Genomic DNA, 19,151 nt, shown 5'->3' with positions numbered 1-19,151 from the left:
CTTGGATAGGAAGTACAGTAGAAAAGGCACACGGTTCTGTTCACCATAAGAGTTGTGCATCAGTCAGCAACTTAAAGCTAACAGATCCTTCTGCCGTGGGACCTTCTTCAGTGAGGCACGAGACTGATCTGTCCTGCAAACCTGACCCAAATATGGCTGCCCTCCTGTTTCCTCCCAGAAAGTGGACGCAAAGTCTGGCTTATGTGGTTCCTCTCCGACTGAGTTCCAAAAAAAGCAGAAAGCTTGCACAAGTCTTTCTGGGGCATCCATTGTTATGAGGATAGGCTCAGCTCTCACCAAGGTGATAAACCTTTGCTAGGACTATGAAGCTTCAGACTCACGTGATTGAAAGTTCCTCCTTAGGAACTTAGAACTTAGTGAACTTAGAAAAGAGCATATCAAAGAGACGAGTTTTCCCCTGACATGCTGGTTTTCTATATGCAGGGGTTTCTTTTCCTTAATGGAGAGGTGATTGTATCATGTGCGCCTACAAGCCCTAGTCTGAAATGATACGGTCTAGGTACAGGTGTATCACTTCCGTGGCCTTAGGTGGAATGCCAGTCTCCATCTTTCCTTTCTTTAAAAAAATAAAAGAACGTGTGCCCAGCAGTAAACCTTCTCCTTCAATGAGCTGTCTTCTTCTCATCACAATAGTCCTCTTTAACCTGAATCTCTTGGAGGGGCGCCCACGTACTGGTCAAAGGACTCCAGAAGAGTAAGCATCTTCCCAGCTCTGAATCAATGCCGGCCATGCTTGATCCAGTTTCTGATCATCCATTTTTGCCCCGAGCATCTTTGTACGACTAATCGGAGCCCAAAGTTGGCATCCTTTGACATCTCTACTTCTAGACACCGGCCAGTGTCTCGGCTGATGATTGGGCCGTTCTGTAGGGGTGAAAGAAACGAATACACAATAAGACACAAACCAGAAAATATAATCAATAATAACAACAACAACAATTTATTATTTGTACCCAGCCACTCTGGGTGGCTTCCAACAGAATATTAAAATACAATAGTCTATTAAACATTAAAAGCTTCTCTAATCAAGAAGGAATGGGACTCTCTGAATGAATATTTTGAAAGGCAAGCTTCACGGGTAGAAATCTGGCTGTGTTTAGAATGATCTTGTGAATGGAAAGGAAAATGTAAATACATATATATACATATTAAGATAAGGATAATAATGAAATAAAGATAGGCATATCAAGTATGAAAGGGAGGGTTGTGAGATAGGTGGAAGTCAATTATTTATCACTTATGATTTATGTAAAAAAGGTGTTAATGGTTTTTCTAAAGTATTTTTTCTTTAACCATTCTTCTATTTTCTATTTCTTTTCTACTTTCTCTCTTCACTTTCATTATTCTTTCTTTCTTTCTTTCTTTCTTTCTTTCTTTCTTTCTTTCTTTCTTTCTTTCTTCATCTTTTCTTTTATACTTTGCTTTATTTGTTATTGTATTTTTACGTATGCTTTGTTTCAATGTAGTTACTTTGCAATAATAAATAAACAAACAAATAAATAAACAAACAAATACTGAAAACCGATATATGGTGGACTTGGGGAAACAGATCAAGGCCTTAGAGAAATGGCAGAGGGTTAGGGAAATAATTCATAATGAATTGAAAAAAAAAAGTTTACAAGTACTTCTCAAAAAAACAAAACAAAACAGAATCCTTTTTGTTGGGGATAATTCAGACAGAAATTCCCAGGTGTCAAAAAAGGTTATTTATGTATGCCACTACTGCAACCTGTGCTTTGTTAGCCCCAAAATGGAAAACGAGGGAAATCTCAGCTAAAGAAGAATGGGAATTTAAGCCGATGGAATATGCGCAGGTTGCAGACTTAACATATAGAATAAGAGAACAAGAAGAACATATGTAAACGTAATGGAATCCTGAATGGTTTAGTTTATACAAAATATGCAGGGATTTATGTTATGCTAAATGAACCATGGAAAGAGAAGAAGGGAAGTCATTGATATTTTAAGGTTGTTTAAATGGACATTCTAAAATGTAAAACAGAAGATTTTATAAAAAATTATGGGGGGGGGGAGAAATGGCAAAGGAGAAAAATTAAAAGCATTGGAGGATACAGTCTACCCTTAAATCCATTGAACAACTTACTGGAATATATTTACAAATCTGCTATTAGATATCTATTTAATTTGATTTCAAGCCTGTCAATATCAGCTAGGAATCGAAGAGCCCTGATGAATCTGGCTAAAGTCCATCTAGTTCAGCCACATGTTTACACAGTAGCCAACTCAGTTGCTAGATGAGTGGGGTATAAATAATAATGTATTATTATTATTATTATTATTATTATTATTATTATTATTATATGTCTGGAAACAAGACCTGAGCGCAACAGCAACGCTCCCAGTTTGTAATTCCCAGCAGTTGCGCAACCATGAAAGCCCAAAGTCTTTACTCACAAGTGAATTTTTTTGACTGAATTCAAAAGAAAGGCTGCCTTTGGCAACAAAACAAAACATAAACTTTTTCGGAACATGGGCGCTGGATTTAGGGTGGTGTGGGCGGTTCTGCTGCACAGGCCACTGAGCTGAGGGGGCGCAAAATTGAGAAGACCCATTTGGCAGCGCCAACTCTTGGGCCTCACACAGGATGCCATATTACAAAAGATTGCTGAAATCTGATGAGGGCAAGTGACAAACCTGGGGAAAGGGAGATGGAAGAGACTACTGAGAATCCTGAACACAAACACAAAACACTTTAATACTTTGTCACAGGCCCTGCTTGCTTGCCTGCACAGCTGGCTCCAATACCTGTGTAAAATCCCACAGCCTCTGTGCCGGCCTCAAGGTGTCTTCACATTTCTTCAGAGTGGGGGTCCTTCCTTTCCCATCGTCAACGAGACATTTGGAGTCGGGCAGAAATGCAGTAGATCCCAGAGGGCCCAGCTGCAGAAGTCCTTCGGAGCTGTAACGAACAAGCTGGAACCAAATTAAAACAGAGAAGGATGCAGTCAAGTAAGCCATGAGGCATTTCTGAAAAAGCAAGACGTGCTAAAGGTCAAGCTTGCCTTGCAATTGAGACTCTTTGCATTAGTATAAAGCTTTCCCTTAACCCCCAGACGTGTGAGTAGAGTTGTTTTTCTCCCTCTCTCTTTAACGCTTGCTGTCTAGGACATCCTGCAAAACTGACTGTTGGAAGAGTCAGTAAAGGGAAAAGAAAGGACTTCTTCATAAAGCGTGTGGTTAAGCTATGGAATTGGTACCCACAAAAGGTTTAGGTAAATTCATGGATGATAAGACTCAGGGAATGCACTGGGGAAACAGGATTAAACCCTCCACTCAATAGGAGCCAACCGCAAGGGGCCGTGGGTGCCTGGGCACCCACAATAATATAATTGTGAGGGCTGGGACCCACAAAGCCCATGAGAAAAGCTGGCAGGTGTCAGTGGTGCTGCCTGCGAGAGAGAAGCAGTTCAGCTCTGCCCTCTGCAGCCAGCCAGCAAGGCACCCCTTTTCCAGGGAGTGTTTGTGTGTGTGTGTGTGTGTGTGTGTGTGTGTGTGTGTGTGTGTGCCTCAGATGCAGAGGCAGGCACCCACAATCCTGAGGGCGAGATAGCACCCCTGTCCCGCTCACTGACTAGATAGCAGAGAGTTGAATTCTGTTGACTGCAGTATTTTCCTTTGTATCCACTAGCAGGTGATGGTCTGATCCAAGATGGGTCACAACAGGAGCACTACCACCTTGCACATATATGGTAAAACATTAAGAAATGGGACCCCCAATCTTGTTATCGTTATTGTTATAGTTCAACTACAAAATTGACTGTGTGAAATTTGGGCTATGATTCCGGCAAAGACCTTTAATGGAATGATAAAAAGAATTTAAAATGGGAGCTATGGCGTTTTTTTTACGGAGACATCAGCTTGCTAGCAGCTGGAATAAGATTACAGGAGGGAACTTTGGTTATCTAATGGTGAAAGGCGACATCCCTCGATCTTGACTGTGACTCACTAAGAGATGTCTTTGTGCAGAAAGTGAAAGTGGATGAGAACGTTGGATTACAACAGGACAATATTTCACACAGAACTACAAAGGATTAACCCGCTTGTTAAATGAACTCAGAGGCTGTTAAAAATAAATGAAGGATCAACATTGGAAATGTTTATCGAGACTACCTGAACTAATTAAGGAATGCAGAAACAATATTAGATCATCACTCCCTGATTATTCGGCTGTTTTGTTGTACTATAATTGTTGTTGTTTATTTGTTTAGTCGTGTCCAACTCTTCATGACCCCATGGACCAAAGCACACCAGGCACTCCTGTCTTCCACTGCCTCCCGCAGTTTGGTCAAACTCATGCTGGTAGCTTCGAGAACACTGTCCAACCATCTCGTCCTCTGTCGTTCCCTTCTCCTTGTGCCCTCCATCTTTCCCAACATCAGGGTTTTTTCCAGGGAGTCTTCTCTTCTCATGAGGTGGCCAAAGTATTGGAGCCTCAGCTTTAGGATCTGTCCTTCCAGTGAGCACTCAGGGCTGATTTCCTTAAGAATGGATAGGTTTGATCTTCTTGCAGTCCATGGGACTCTCAAGAGTCTCCTCCAGCACCATAATTAAAAATGTATTATAATTAGGAATGATTAAATGTGGTTTTTATTGGATCGTTAAAGTGGAAAATTTAATAAATATCATGAAAAGAAAAGAAAAGAAAAGAAAAGAAAAGAGATGGGTCCCCCAAACACGTTTGGGTTAAAAGTGAATCCTGGGTCTGAAAAGGTTGAAGACTACCCTGACTGGCAGTGACGCTCATGTTTCAGACCTCTCTGACCCTTCTGCATGCAGAGCAGATGCTCAACGGCTTCCCCACTCAGGGGCGTCTTACCCATAGAGGCTAGTGGCGCAGGGCACCAGGGCGCCAAGTTCTGGAGGGCACCAGGGAAGAGGTGGAGGCTGGACGCGACACCTAAGGCATGAGCTCACCACCTTCACCCACCTCTGCCATGCCATGCTGAAGCAGCGCCGCACCCGGAGCCTCTGTCTGCCATGGCCACTGTGGCATGAAGCAGCCAGCTGAGCCGGGAGGCACCACGTCCAGCCCCCGCCGGAGGAGCCGCCATCCAGCCGCTGCCCGTCTCCTCCAGCCCCGCCAGCAGTGCTGTCCTCCCTAAAAAACTCTGGGAAAGGGGGGGGGGACTGACGGGAGCTTTGCACCATGGCGCCGGATATGCTTAAGACGGCCCTGTCCTCCCCATCTATCCACGATGGCTTTCTGAAATTCTACAGTGGGGGATTCTGCATTCATTTTAACATGGAGCGAAAACAGCCCTGCCTATAAATATGCAGAGGTCCCATAAATGGCATCTGTTACTTTAGGGCTCTTTGAAAAGAAAAGAACGGAAGAAAAGGGGGGAGGGGAGGGAAAGAAAGTTCATGCGTTCCGCTGCTTGCGAGCAGTAATGGCTTAACACAACCAGCACATAATATGCTAATCTTTCCTGTAGGAGTAGAATGCCCTTTGGAATTCACTCTTTGTTCTCCTTTTTTAAATGACTAGATTGCATGTCGGAAGCTGTTCTTAATAAAGAAGCCATCTGCGGAGCAAATGCAAGGCACCAGGAGGGAAGGAAATTGAATGTGCTGGGGGGATGCAAGGATTTTTTCCCTTAATGTACTGATTGTAGTGGGGTCTTACTGGGGGGGTGGCCAGGGTTGTGAAAGCAAGTAAGAGGAGAGCTGGTGGTATATCATGAAGGCAGCATTTCTCAAAACCGCTGGAACTTCCCCTAAGAGTGTTTATAAACCCCAGCAAGCCTGGAGCTCTGGGTTTTCTAGTTCTGTTTCCAAAGGGGAACTGATGCAGTTATTTCTTATTCTTTTTAGGAAGATAGGTAGCTGCCTTCTACAGAGTCAAACCAGGGGTCCATGCCACAAAATATTGTTTACACGCCGTCACATCCTCCGGGCAGTGAGAGATCCCAGGGGTTCCAGGAACTTACTCAGGGTTTGATTTCCTTGGAAACGGAGGTCAGCGGAGACTGTGGTCTCTTTAGCATATGTGGCTTTATTTACACATGTACAGGTGAAACTCAAAAAATTAGAATATTGTGGAAAAGTTCATTTATTTCAGTAATTCAACTTAAGAGGTGAAAGTGATATATGAGATAGACTCATGACATGCAAAGCGAGATACGTTAAGCCTTTATTTGTTATAATTGTGATGATCAATTAAACAATCTGAGCATGGGATGGAGGAGCTCACAGCATTAGCATGTCTGCAGAGCTGGATTCTCTCTCTCTCTCTTTTTAAAAAAATAATATTTATTAAAAGTTTAAGAAATAAAGAGAGAAATAAAAAAGAAAGAGAAAAAAATAAACAATACAAATCAAAACATTACAGTACATATAAAAAAGCAAAAGACACAATACATCAAAACAAAAGCAAAAACAATTAAAAACACATCCAATATTTCCATATTTTTATCTTTCATTAGCTTGTTTCATCGACCTCCTCACACCTCCCTTTTTGTGTTCTAGTTATTAATTATTTCAGCAAATCCTTTCCATCTTTCACTGTTTTCTATCATTTAGTTATCTTAATTTATTTTAACCTTATCTTACCATTAAAACCCTAAAACTTATTTATACTAAACTTCTTATAACATTTCTACTAAAGCCATATAATTTCATTCCAACATTTTTCTAACACTCATTAATTTTGCAACACTCTAAATAATTTTTTTTAAAAAAAAACTTTCCCCCCAATCTTCTTCCACCGTCTCTTCTCCCTGGTCTCGGATTCTGTCAGTCCTTTCTATCAATTCCATATGGTCCATCAACCTGGTGACCTTCTGTCCGAGGCTCTTAACTCTTTTCCATGTCCCTTCTGCAGCTCTTCTTCGTATTTATAGATGTACTTTACTTTATCTTCTGCTGATCTTGTTCTTAATTTCCTTCCTTTGGCACTGAGGAGTAGATCTCGGGGAAACTCCAAGCTAACAATGTCCTTCTTCCTTCTCGACAGGTCAGCCCATTCTCCATAGTCAGAACTAAAGTCCAAAAGATATTTCAGAGCACCAATCTCCCCCTGACCCAAATCCCAAAGGCCAGAACATCCCTGCATAAGAGGATCTATCCAACTTTCCTTCTCCAATCCAAGTGGGGCTCCATCCCACCAAATCTGGCTTTCTCTATCTTCGATCGTAAAAGGCAACAGCTTATGTTCATCAAATTGCCTCTGTGAGGCCGGGGCTCTCTCTGCTTGAGTTACTTGAGGTTCAACAACAACTTTCTCCTTCGTTTTCTCCACAGCTTGCCATGTCAAAACAGATTCCTGAATCAAATCCTGAGTAGTTTCTGCATAGGTATTCACTTTTAGTCCCACATCAGTCATTTTTTGTCCCAAATTGTCAATTTTAATAATCATCACGTCCGTCTTCTCATGAAGCTGTTCCAATAAAGCACTTGTCTTGCAAAATGCAATCACTAAGGCTTCTTCTGTCAACATTCTTGTCCAAGGTCAATCTCTGATTCTCACGGTCTTTAATCTCTACAGCTGGAAAATTCCCCAGCTCCACTCCTGCAACAGTTTCGAAAGCTCCCTCTAGAGGAAACAGTTTCTATTTGTATTCATCCTTTTAAGTGCAGATCCAGCAACAAAGTTAGTTTTGATTTTCAGTTATTTTTTTACTCCTTTTTAAGTGCAAAAGGAAACAATGGAAACAATATATTTCTCTTATTTAACAGTCTGTCAACATACATTTTATACACAGTCAATGAACTTTCCCAAAACGTCAATCTTACTGGCAGCCCATTCCCAGGTTCGAAACAGTGATAATTTATCTTTCTTCACTCTCTCTCCTGCAGGCTTGAACGATCTAAAATTTCCCCCCTCTTCTCCTGCTTCCAAGGGGGGTTTAGTAATTTTAACCGATGGAGATTTAATCCTTTACAAAAGACTTTCCAGGCTTTAGCTTGCAACGTCTTTGCTTCAATCTATTTACAAAGGAGGAAGGCGGACTTCCTGTTTGGAACCTTCCCGTTTTGATGCCAAATTAAGATATTTAGAGATCCAATTTTCCGTTCTACTCACGGGTAGTTGTTTAGAGTCCAATTGCCCACAGGAAAAAGTCAGCGCTCTCCGGCAACAGCAATGCGGCTTCACTCCGTGAAAGAAGCAGTCGATTTGAAGCACCGCACCGCTCACCCCACGTCGCTCCGGATCCCCGAAACCGGGTTTCCCCGCGAGTAGGGGAGGCACAAAAGGTGCCAGCCGAATCCCACGTCCACAGGCTTCTCCCGCCTGTGGTTTTTAATGGGTCTCCGCCTCGCCGTGGCGGTCCAGACCCTAATTTCCATGGAGCGGATTCCTCCCAATCAGAGGAAATCCGCCATTGCCGGAGGCGCTAACCCGGAAGTCCCCAAGTTACAGAGAGAGCTGGATTCTCTGTTGGGTTACCAGAGGAGCCCCAAAGTCCAGTGCAGTACAGTGAAACCTTGGTTCCCGAAAATAATCCAGGAGTTGGTTTGAGTCCTGAAACCATTTGAAAACCAAGGCACAGCTTCTGATTGGCTGCAGAGCTTCCTGAACTCAAACGAAAGCCGCACCGGACATTCAGGTTCCCAAAAATGTTCACAAACTAGAACACGTACTTTTGGGTTTGCAGCATTCAAGAGCCGATTTGTTCAACAACTAAGCCATTTGAGAACCAAGGTACCACTGTATAAGCAACTCTTTGCATCTCAGCCACTATTTGGCCTATTGTTCTCCATCACTTAGCTGCAGCTATTGCAACCTAGCCCATTGTTTGAGATAAGGATGAGAGCACTTCAGTGGCCAGCTAAGCTCATTGTCTTATAAAGAAACTTGTCTGACCAGTTCAGCAACATCCTCTACTGGATTCTAACCCTCACTGGATACAGAATCACAGGCCAGGAATGGATCCAAGGACATCATCCAGACTGACTCCACCTGCCTCCCCAAACCCTTCTTAACACTATTATCTACACAGGCTGACAATAGTTCTCTAGGTTTTGAGGACAGGATTATTTTCCAGCTCTTTTTGGAGATTCCAGTGATTGAGCCTGAGACCTGGTACATACTCTATCACAGAGCTGTTCCCTCCTCTGTTGTACAGAGCATTCACACTTGCCACGTGCTGTGCTGAATTTTTCTCTCTCCCCGCCCCCCTCTCTTCTAGTCATGAGAAAAGAAATTGGATTTGAAAATTACTGAAAGGGTAGAAAAAATCAGTGAAATTCTTGTGTCTGGGATGCAGGATTTTCTGCTTTTGTTTTTCATTTAACATGAAAAACCCATTACATCCTTGGCTGGGCTGTCCTATAAGTATGAGAAGTCAGGAAGGCTGTCCAATGTGCTCCTAAGAACTAGTCATTATTATTGTTGTTATTGTTATTTAGAGCCAAGACTTAATTTTCACAAAATCAGTGCAGAAAGGGTTTTTGTTTTTTTGTTTTTTAAGGAAGGACTTCCCTTAAAAACAAAATTAGTCAGCCTGATCCTACCAATCTCAGGCACTTGGAAGCCCACCACCCTATCTTCTCACACTTCAGTTAAATCAAAGGGAAAGATATCTTGAGGTTAATAATGGAATGGGACTTTTTCAAATCAGGAAACATGGCCGGCTGGGGATCTGCTGGCCCTCCAGATGATGAAGGGCTCTAACTCTCATCAGCCCCAACCAACACTGTGAATGGTCAGAGATGATGGGATCTGTAGTCCCACAGAACCTGTAGGGCCATAAGTCCCCCATCCTAGACAAAGGTTTTCCCTCTGAGAACTATCTTGACCACGCAGCAGAGGTGTTCTTTACCATTAGGGTTTAATAATAATAATAATTTGCAAAGCATATTTAGCAAGAAATGGTGAACCCCCACCATGAAGATGTGGCGCTTTTTATTATTATTTTATCTCAGCGGAACATTTTGCAGGTAGCAAAGGGCTGGGATCCTTCTTATGTAGCCGAGTTAATTAACGTTCACAAAGCCGAAAAAGCTTCCCTCATTTCGCCACAATTTGCAAAATTAATTTGGTGTGAGGGCTGCAGCTGCACCAGCCTCTCTCAAGGATGCTCAGGCAGAGAGTGTGAAGAGGTCTGACAGCTAGCAGCCGACGATGTTAAGCAGACACGCAAATCATCATCACCGTCGTAATAATAATTTTATTATTTATACCCCGCCCATCTGTCTGGGTTTCCCCAGCCACTTACAGGATATATCAAACGTAATAAAGCATCAAACATTAAAAACCCATCCCTCATCCTTCAAGCACAGACGCGGTCCCACCTGGCACTGAAACATTTCTCATGCCAACCTGAAGCTGGTTTGAAAGTGCTAAGCAAACTTCCGCCTGCCTGCATTCAATCAATAGGTGGTTTGCCATGCTCTGTACATGTGCAGCAGCCTCAGGAACTCCAGGAGCTGGAAGCCAGCAGCCAGGGGACAAAACCAAGAGTCAGGACCTTGGATTCAGCTGACAGTCCCATTTCCAGACTATCCTAATTAACCAGGTGTGTCAGGAGTGTGTGCAGGAGCCAGGCCTTGTGACCACCAGGGTTTTGCAGGACTGGGGCCTTCCTAAGTTTGTTCTGAAGAGGCAAGGCGTGATGAAAAATGTTGGACAGAAGTGAAAAAAGATCTAGAAATTTGGTCAAGATTGAAACTTTCCTTGTTGGGCCGAATAGCAGCTATAAAAATGAATGTTTTGCCAAAGATGTTATTTTTGTTTCAAACCTTACAGATCGTGGACAGAGTGGAATGTTTTGGAAAGTGGCAGAAGGATATCTCAAAGTTTTTTTGGCAGGGCAAAAAGCCCCGAATAAAGTTTAAAATACTAACTGATGCAAAAGAAAGAGGGGGGTTTGCCCTGCCAGACTTAAGGTTATATTATGAAGCTGCCGCCTTCTGCTGGATGAAAGATTGGTTTTTGCTTAAGAACACTGATGTCCTAGATCTGGAAGGGTTTAACAACTCTTTAGGATGGCATGCGTATTTGTGGTACGACAAGGTAAAAACACACAAAATGTTTAAAAATCATATTGTCAGAAAAGCAATTTTCATAGTCTGGACAAAATATAAGGACCTGTTAGAAAGTAAGACCCCGAGGTGGTTATCACCAGTGGAGGCCAAGGCGCGGAAAAGACCCAATATGGAGGTCGGTTGGCCGACATATGGGGAAATAATAGAAAAAATTGGAGATAACTGGAGATTACAGAGTTATGAAAAACTAAAGGACAAGGTGCAAGACTGGTTTCATTATGCCCAGATTCAAGAGGTGTTTAAGATGGATAAAAAAAAAACAGGCTTCCAGGTGGAAAAATCGAAACTAGAGACAGAATTGCTAGAACCAAAGACTAAGTTATTATCAAGAATGTATAACTTGCTGCTTAAATGGAACACTCAGGATGAGACAGTTAAATCGGCCATGATAAAGTGGGCTCAAGATATTGGGTACAACATCATGTTTGAAGACTGGGAAAGGTTATGGACCACCGGTATGAAATTTACGGCATGTAATGCCCTGAAAGAAAACATTATGAAAATGATATACAGGTGGTACATGACCCCAGTCAAAATAGCAAAGATATATCATTTGACTGATAATAGATGTTGGAAGTGTAAAGAGGCTGAAGGGACATTCTTTCACCTATGGTGGACGTGCCCTAAAGTGAAGGCCTTCTGGGAAATGATATATAATGAGTTAAAAAAGGTGTTTAAGTACACCTTCCCCAAGAAACCAGAGGCCTTCCTATTGGGCATTGTTGGCCAAAAGGTGTTAAAGAAGGATAGAACGTTTTTTATGTATGCAACTACAGCAGCAAGGATTCTTATCGCAAAGCACTGGAAGACTCAAGATTTGCCCACACTGGAAGAATGGCAAACGCAGCTGATGGACTATATGGAATTGGCCGAGATGACTGCCAGGATCCGAGACTTGGGGGAAGAAGCGATGGAGGAGGACTGGAGAAAATTTAAGGACTATCTGCAAAAGTTTTATAAATTATATGAAATATAAGAATTCGCACGATTTGGAAAGATTAGCACCAGCAAAGAGAGTGGAGGACATATGAAATTAAATAATAATTAATGAAAGAACCAAGGTTTAAATGTTGAAAATGATATTATATTGGTTTTTCTAGACTAAATTGAAAATAAGTAATTTAAACTAAAACGTAAGTTCATGAAAGTATAAATGAAACGCATGAAACAAGGTTATAATTTGTTGATATCTTTATTGTTAATAATGCACTGTGAGGGAGATGTGGGGAAGTCCGATAGGAAACTGAAATAAGTTTTGAAATGATCTATATTTTCTTCTTTTCTTTTCTTTCTTTGTTGTTGATGTCTTTTTGTAAAATGAACGTATATCTTTATCTGGAAAAAAGCAATAAAAAATATTTTTTTAAAAAATGAAGAGGCAAGGCGTGGCCACACAGGTGAGGCCAATTGGTAACCCACAGCACCTGGTAGCAAGAGCCGGGAAGGGATATAAGGTCAGCATTTCCCTTTGGCTCGTTGCCACAGCAACACGCTTCCTGCCTTTGGCTTCTTGTTTCCTGATCCTCGGAACCTTGACTTCATGACTCCTTGCTTCATGATCCTTGGACCCTTGTTTTCGTGACTCCCTGCTTCCTGACCCTTGGACCCTTGGCTTCTTGACTCCCAGCTCTCTGACCCTCAGACTCTTGGCTTCTGGACTCCTGGCTTCTGGACTCTTGTTCCTGCTCCCACCCTGCCATCTTGCCCCTGGTCCCAACATCCTCAGCCGGGACTTTGATCGCCTGTGGACCGGACCATGACAAGGTGTCACATGCGTACGATATTTCATCCAGCTTTTCTGGTATGGAGGGCGGGGGGGGGGGGGAAGAGAAAATCAAAGCCCAGAGGGACATTCTCTGGAAGATAAAGTGTAAGGAAGAGTGTTGGACTAAGATAATCCTTGGAGTTTCCTTCCAACTCTATAATTCTATGATTCTAAGACGAGATGCTTTGAGGGTGACTGTTGCTGTTATAGTTATCGCCAATTTGCCTCCAGGCCGGGTTCAATGTCATTTTGTTAATTCACAAAGGGTTGTGGTTAACTAAGAGTGCTTGGAGTAGATCCATTACAACAAATAGACCAAAGTTTCTCATGCCCACTAATTTCAAGGGTCTACTCTGAGCAGGGCTAATATTGGATGTGGCCCAAAGTACCACCTGATTCCTTATGCCCCACCTCAGTTGCTGAGAACTTTCAATGGGAAACTTGGTGGTTGCCCACATCCTTGGGGTTCAATCATCCTTTACCATGGACTGAGTTTTAATGAGGAACTCTCTGCCCTGCGGAACTCCCTGCCCATAGAACTTGATACCCCCTTTTTTAAAAAACACACATCCCTGAGCAGTTCAGACAGGACGTTGGAATGCGGCACTCCCCCCTTTTAACCAACCTGTCTTTATTGATGTTGCTATTGTTGTTGGAGGATTCTGTGTGTGTGTGTTTATGCATTGCAGATTATACATAATTCAATAAAACTAACACATCAATAAATAGTGTTATGACTTGGTGGGTGCCAGAATTCTAATCCCTATAATACTAACAAGTGTTAAAATATAAGACAGGCTAGTTTCCTCCTGAAGTGATCTTAGGGCAGAGTTGTGTGTGATGGGGGAGAAAGGGGGAGAAAGCAGGTTGGAAAGGCAAAGAAGGAAAGATGGCTGATTTCTGCTTGAATCTAAGGGAGAAGACCCTATTGGAGTGTTAATGCTGCAAACCATTCCATCATAGGCTCAGGCTGTATATATGTGTGAATAAACCACACATCAGAAAGACACCACAGTCTCCTCTGTGCCTCATTCTCCAAAGGAAACACAAACCCTGTGTAAGTGCCTCTGGGAATTCCACTTGGAGATTGGGGTGGCACACAACAATACCATTGGGCCAAGAGATTGTCAGAAAAATATAGGGCAGCCAGAACCATTTCCCCTCATCGTGTTCCTTTTGTACAAGGCAGGTTCTTGGAGGATGTGGACTAACTCTTGTTTGGCTATCAGGAAAATGGCCAACATAATTAAAAGCCAGGTGAACTTGTGTCAGCATCTTGCTAAATAGGGCTCTGCACGAAAACCTTACTTGAATCTAATTAAGTGGCTCTTTTCTGTTTCTCTCTTCCTCCCCCTCCACACCCCCGATTTACCAAAGGCCAAATTTGCTGCGGAAAGTGCCACAAGCCCATCCAAGATGGATGTTGTGACAGTGACAACAGAGCACCCAGTTGGTTCAGCTGCAACAATTAAGAAAGGAACACACACACATAATTTTGCCTGTAATATTAATGTTCAAGCTGACACCCACAGTCCAAACCAATAACATGTACGGCTAAACTTCAGGTAATTGTTTGGTGGGTGATAAGGTCAGAATTATTTATGCATGAATGCATGAGTGACAATTCATTAATGCCGTTCCAATTTGGAAGGCACATCAGAAAGAGCTAAAATGGCATTGTGGTAGGAGGGTTATGTGGGGAGGGGGACCATCTGGGATTTAAATGATATCTGATTTTCATTAAAAAGTAAGGAATAGCAATAGAAGCATGATCAGAAGAGATTTTCTTTTAAAACCTCAAGGCAGACAGAATAAAATAATCATCATCGTCTTTGAATGGTTAGGGCAAAATGCAGAGGAATGGTTTAGAATGAAAAAATAATAATAATTAAAGAAATGATTCAAAATTCAAGCCTAGAAATATGAATATATGGGCTGAAATCCCTATGGGTTCTGAGAAGATTAAAACTGTGTATTTAATACTGAGTCAAAGTTTAAAGGATTGGATGTGGCCATGACTAAAGACCTGAATTCCACAGGGTGCAGAAGAGCAGTGGCATCACAACGGGGGGGGGGGGCAGGAGTGGTGGTCGCCCCCAGGCACCATGTCTGGGGGGGGTGTGACAAGAAGGCACCCCGCGGGGCTCGTGGTTGCGTGAGCAGCCATTGCGCAGCCACATGTGGAGGATCCTCCGTTCGCTGCTGTAGCCGCGAGCAGAGGATTCAGGCGCCATCGGCAAACCACTATGTATAGTTCATGTGCAGCGTCGCACGCATGTGCTGTACATAATGATGTCGCACATGCGCTGTACATAGCAGTTTGCCGCTGGCGCCGCTTGAGCGCCAGCCGGACAGCGGTGGGATCCCTCTGTTGCCACCACAACTGCGAACGGAGGAGGCAAGCAGAGGATCCCAGTACTGTCCGTATGGTGCTGGAGCGGCGCCACCAGCAAACCGCTATGTACAGCGCATGTGTGGCATCGCTATGTAGGGTGCATGCATCTTACGTAGCGATGCTACACATGCACCCTGTGTAGTGACGTCCCGCCCCGGGTGTCATGATGCCTTCGTTTGCCCCTGCAGAAGACAGATGGATTGACAGCCTTGGGGTTGGTGGGATACGGGAGGAGGTGAATACATAGTACCATAGAGTTGGGAAGGTCCTGGTAGGCCACCCAGCGCAACTTCCTGCTCAATGCAGGAAAACCAGAGTTAGCACCCCCAACAGGTGGCTGTCCAACCTCTGCTATAAGACATAGATTCCACCACCCTTCTAGGCAGTGGAGGCTGGTCCATTCAGGGAGATGGAGTGCTGCGTTACCAAACTCAGTCTACCCCTCAGCCAGAGCCCCACATGCCTTAAAAAGAAAATGTGTATAAAATCCACGAAGGCATGTTAATTGTGAGCTGGAAGTACAAAGTGAATGTGTGTAAGTTGTTGGCAGAGGAATAGCTGAAATGTTTTGACTGCACATGGAAACAGCACAACTATGCATCCCATTAGCATTTTCTTTGCACAGAAAATGTGTCATACAGTTCCTGTAACATAAAAATCCATTTAAAATATCAAATGGTTGTTGGGTTTTTTTTTCTTTTTGCTTCTTTTTTTTTTTGCAAGAGACGAACTGAAAGCCATTGTGGTGGAATTAATAACACAGGCATACACACAGTTTTATTGTGGTCAACAGACCCAAAATACACAGTACAACAATAGTATATGGAATTATTAAGGTGTAGGATATATTCTCTGGACACCTGGGTTCAAATCTCTGCAGAACTATGAGGCTCAAGCTGATGCATAGCATCTCAATAGGCTTGAAGAAAGAATGCCCGATGCCCAGGGCTGGCATCAAGGGCTGGCATGCCTGTGTATCTGCTGAGGACCCGCTCCTCAGTGTGGGGTCCACTGACAAGAGCTCTTTAGATCTGCTGCAATGAGGGGGAAGATTCACTGAGGGTGGGGTCACAGAGGGACTCTTGTCAAAGGGCCCTCCAAAACTTGGAAGCAATACTGACCACACCTCTGCATCCTGCCCCCGGACCCCTGGTGCCTAGAAACACAGGAAGGGATGTAGGAAGTGGCCTCATACTGAATCAGAACATTGGGTCTGTCTAGCTCTATATTGCCTACTCGGACTGGCATTGATTCTCCATCTGTGCAACTTGTGCAAAGGATGGCAACCAAGATTATCAAGGATCTGGAAACTAAGCCTTATGAGGAGCGCTTGAAGGAGCTGGGTATGTTTAGCCTGGAAAAGAGGAGGCTGAGAGGAGAAATGATAGCCATCTTCAAATACAGTGATACCTCGGGTTACAGACGCTTTAGGTTACAGACTCGGCTAACCCAGAAATAGTACCTTGGGTTAAGAACTTTGCTTCAGGATGAGAACAGAAATCACACAGCGGCAGTGGGAGGCCCCATTAGCTGAAGTGGTACCCCAGGTTAAGAACAGTTTCAGGTTAAGAACGGAACTCCAGAACAAATTAACCCGAGGTACCACTGTATCTTAAAGGTTGTCACATGGAAGAGGGAACAAGTTTGTTTTCTCCTGTTCTGGAGGGTAGGACTTGAACCAATGGCTTCAAGTTGCAAGAAGGGAAATTCAGACTAAACATACAGAAAAAAACTTTCTGACAGTAAGAATTGTTTTACAGTGGAATGTTATGGGTTCTCTGTCCTTGGAGGTTTTTAAGCAGAGATTGGATGGTCATCTGCCAGAGATGTTTTAGCTGAGATTCCTGCATTTCAGGGGGTTGGACTAGATAAGCCTTGGGGTCCCTTCTAACTATAATTCCATGATTCTATGATTCTAGAGTTTCAGACAAGGAGTCTTTCTCAGCCCTACCTGGAGACACCAGGGAATGAATCTTGGACTTTCCGCATGCAAAACAGATATTCTTCCACTGCCCCGCCCCTTCCCTGAAATGTATCTCATCATTTGTAATCTAGTTGTACTTACAGATGGGCAAATATGTCAGTTATGTTCACTCTCAGGTTAATATTTCTCAAGTCTTCCATTCACTTCTCCACATTTCCACACAAGTTTGTAATGTCTTTTTAAAAAGCCCTCGTGAAAACTCACCAGCGTTTTAGTGAGAACTTATCCTAGTATACTGTCAGGCTTTGGGGAATCAGCTCCCTCCCACAGGGCAGCCCAGAATCAGAGAAACGATAAGAGTTCTTACCAAGCAATTTATTCAATAATTCACAGAGAACGATGAAGGAATGCAGCTTCCCTAAAATGGTATTTCTCTATCTGAGCTCCCCCCCCTTTCCTAGCAACAGCACTTCCCCTTATGGCGGCTGCCAGGGGCTAATAGTCTCTGAGTCCTTTGCTCTTCCACTTTCAATGCACGCCGGGTTCTGGGAGACGGAGGGTCAGAAATGCTCTCCAGCGATAATGTGTCAGCTGGCTGCTCTGTCTCTGTCTCCCCCTTCTCTTCTCCCAACACCTCCCAGCTCTTCTGTTCACCCGTCTCTGAGCTGTGATCTTCCCCAAACCACTGCTGTAATTCAGCACTGCCTTCCTCTTCTCTGGAAAGCTCAGGAGGAGGTTCCTCCTCAGTCTTGTCCCCCTCAGTTCAGTCCCTGACATGTACACATGTTCCCCTCTTTATTTTCAACTTTCTTGGGCGCATGAAACTAACCACAATTACCTTGAATTTCTGCTTAACCCTCAAGAAAGAGGGGCATTTTTGCTGGCCAGGTTTAATTCAAATCCATCCAACCTCCTTTGGGGAAGGTTCTCAGGCAGGGTGGAAGGAGAAAGAACTTGCCCGTGTGAAGACTTACACATAAGGTTCTTAATTATAAACTATATGCTGATCTCCATCAGCAATTTTTAGATCAACTCTGCATCCCCAAATGGAAACCAGAGTCGGAGGTCATACATTTTCTATTACTGGGGAATGATCAGGAGCTCACCAAGTTAGTGGCTAAATATCTCTATTTGGTTTTTTGTCGTCGAAATACACTGCAGACGTCTGATCTTCCTGGAGACCCAGAGATGTGACGATAGACTGTTCTGCCTCCTTTCTTTTAGCAAATGTTTTGGGCCACTGGGGAAGAGGTAATTTTGCATTGATTTGTTTTGGATGTTTGTATGTGATGCCAATAAAAGGTTTGATGATGATGATATAAACATATCCCCCTAATCACCCCTAATAACTTGCATTTTTATGTCTTGCTACCACTCAGCAGAGATTGGGGTTTGGCGGGCCACTTCTTTAACATAACAGTAAGGGTGTTCCCCCCTCATAACATGAGAACTCGTGGGCATTCAATGAAGCTGAATGTTGGAGGATTCAGGGCAGAGAAAAGAAAAATAATTAAACTGTAGAAAGAGGATTGGACAAACTCATGGAGGATAAAGCTATCAACAGCTACTAGCCACAATAGTTGAGCTCTGCCTCCATGCAAAGTTCGGAGGCATGCAAATTGCAAAGGACAGCTGTGCTTCGGTTCACGTATCAGTTCAAGAAGTATGAATCGGGCAGTTTCTCCTTAAAATGCAAACAAAATCAAATTTGCCACGGAAGAAATGTAATAACATATGATCTCATCTACCTGGGAGGACATGCCGTGACACGGGTAGAGAATGGCTTTGTCATCGTCTTCTGCACCCTGGTCCAAACAGAAGCCACTGGCTTTGCTGTTGCGAACCTGAAATCAACATCAGGGGAGGAGGGAGGGGAAAAGAGAAATTTAACCAATATTGCGATGTTCTGATGGATGTCTTATATGATCCTAGCACTGGGATGGGGAACTTCCAGGTGATGATGGATTCCAACGCTCACCAACCCCGGCCAGAATAGGGTGATGGGAGTTGAAGTGCAATAACATCTGGAGCAGTGA

The 19,151-nt window shown here is 43.4% G+C and overlaps 1 protein-coding gene across 2 annotated transcripts in view; it reads right to left on the bottom strand.

Moving 5' to 3' along the window:
- Positions 1-209: 209 nt before the first annotated feature.
- Positions 210-19,151, bottom strand: part of GALNT9 (polypeptide N-acetylgalactosaminyltransferase 9) — a 204,534-nt gene continuing 185,592 nt past the window's right edge. For both annotated transcript variants that reach the window (XM_082203220.1, XM_082203221.1), the window contains 3 exons: positions 18,864-18,959; positions 2,788-2,955; positions 210-885 (listed from right to left, as the gene is read on the bottom strand). In XM_082203220.1, the coding sequence (XP_082059346.1) occupies positions 739-885; positions 2,788-2,955; positions 18,864-18,959 (411 nt within the window). In that variant the 3' untranslated portion in view covers positions 210-738. The remainder of the gene's footprint in view (positions 886-2,787; positions 2,956-18,863; positions 18,960-19,151) is intronic.

The sequence above is a fragment of the Podarcis vaucheri genome (genome assembly GCF_965113315.1).
Source record: "Podarcis vaucheri genome assembly, chromosome: 16".
Lineage (NCBI taxonomy): Eukaryota > Metazoa > Chordata > Lepidosauria > Squamata > Lacertidae > Podarcis > Podarcis vaucheri.
Note: the sequence above shows the minus strand (reverse complement) of the source record. Positions and strands in the feature narration are given on the sequence as shown.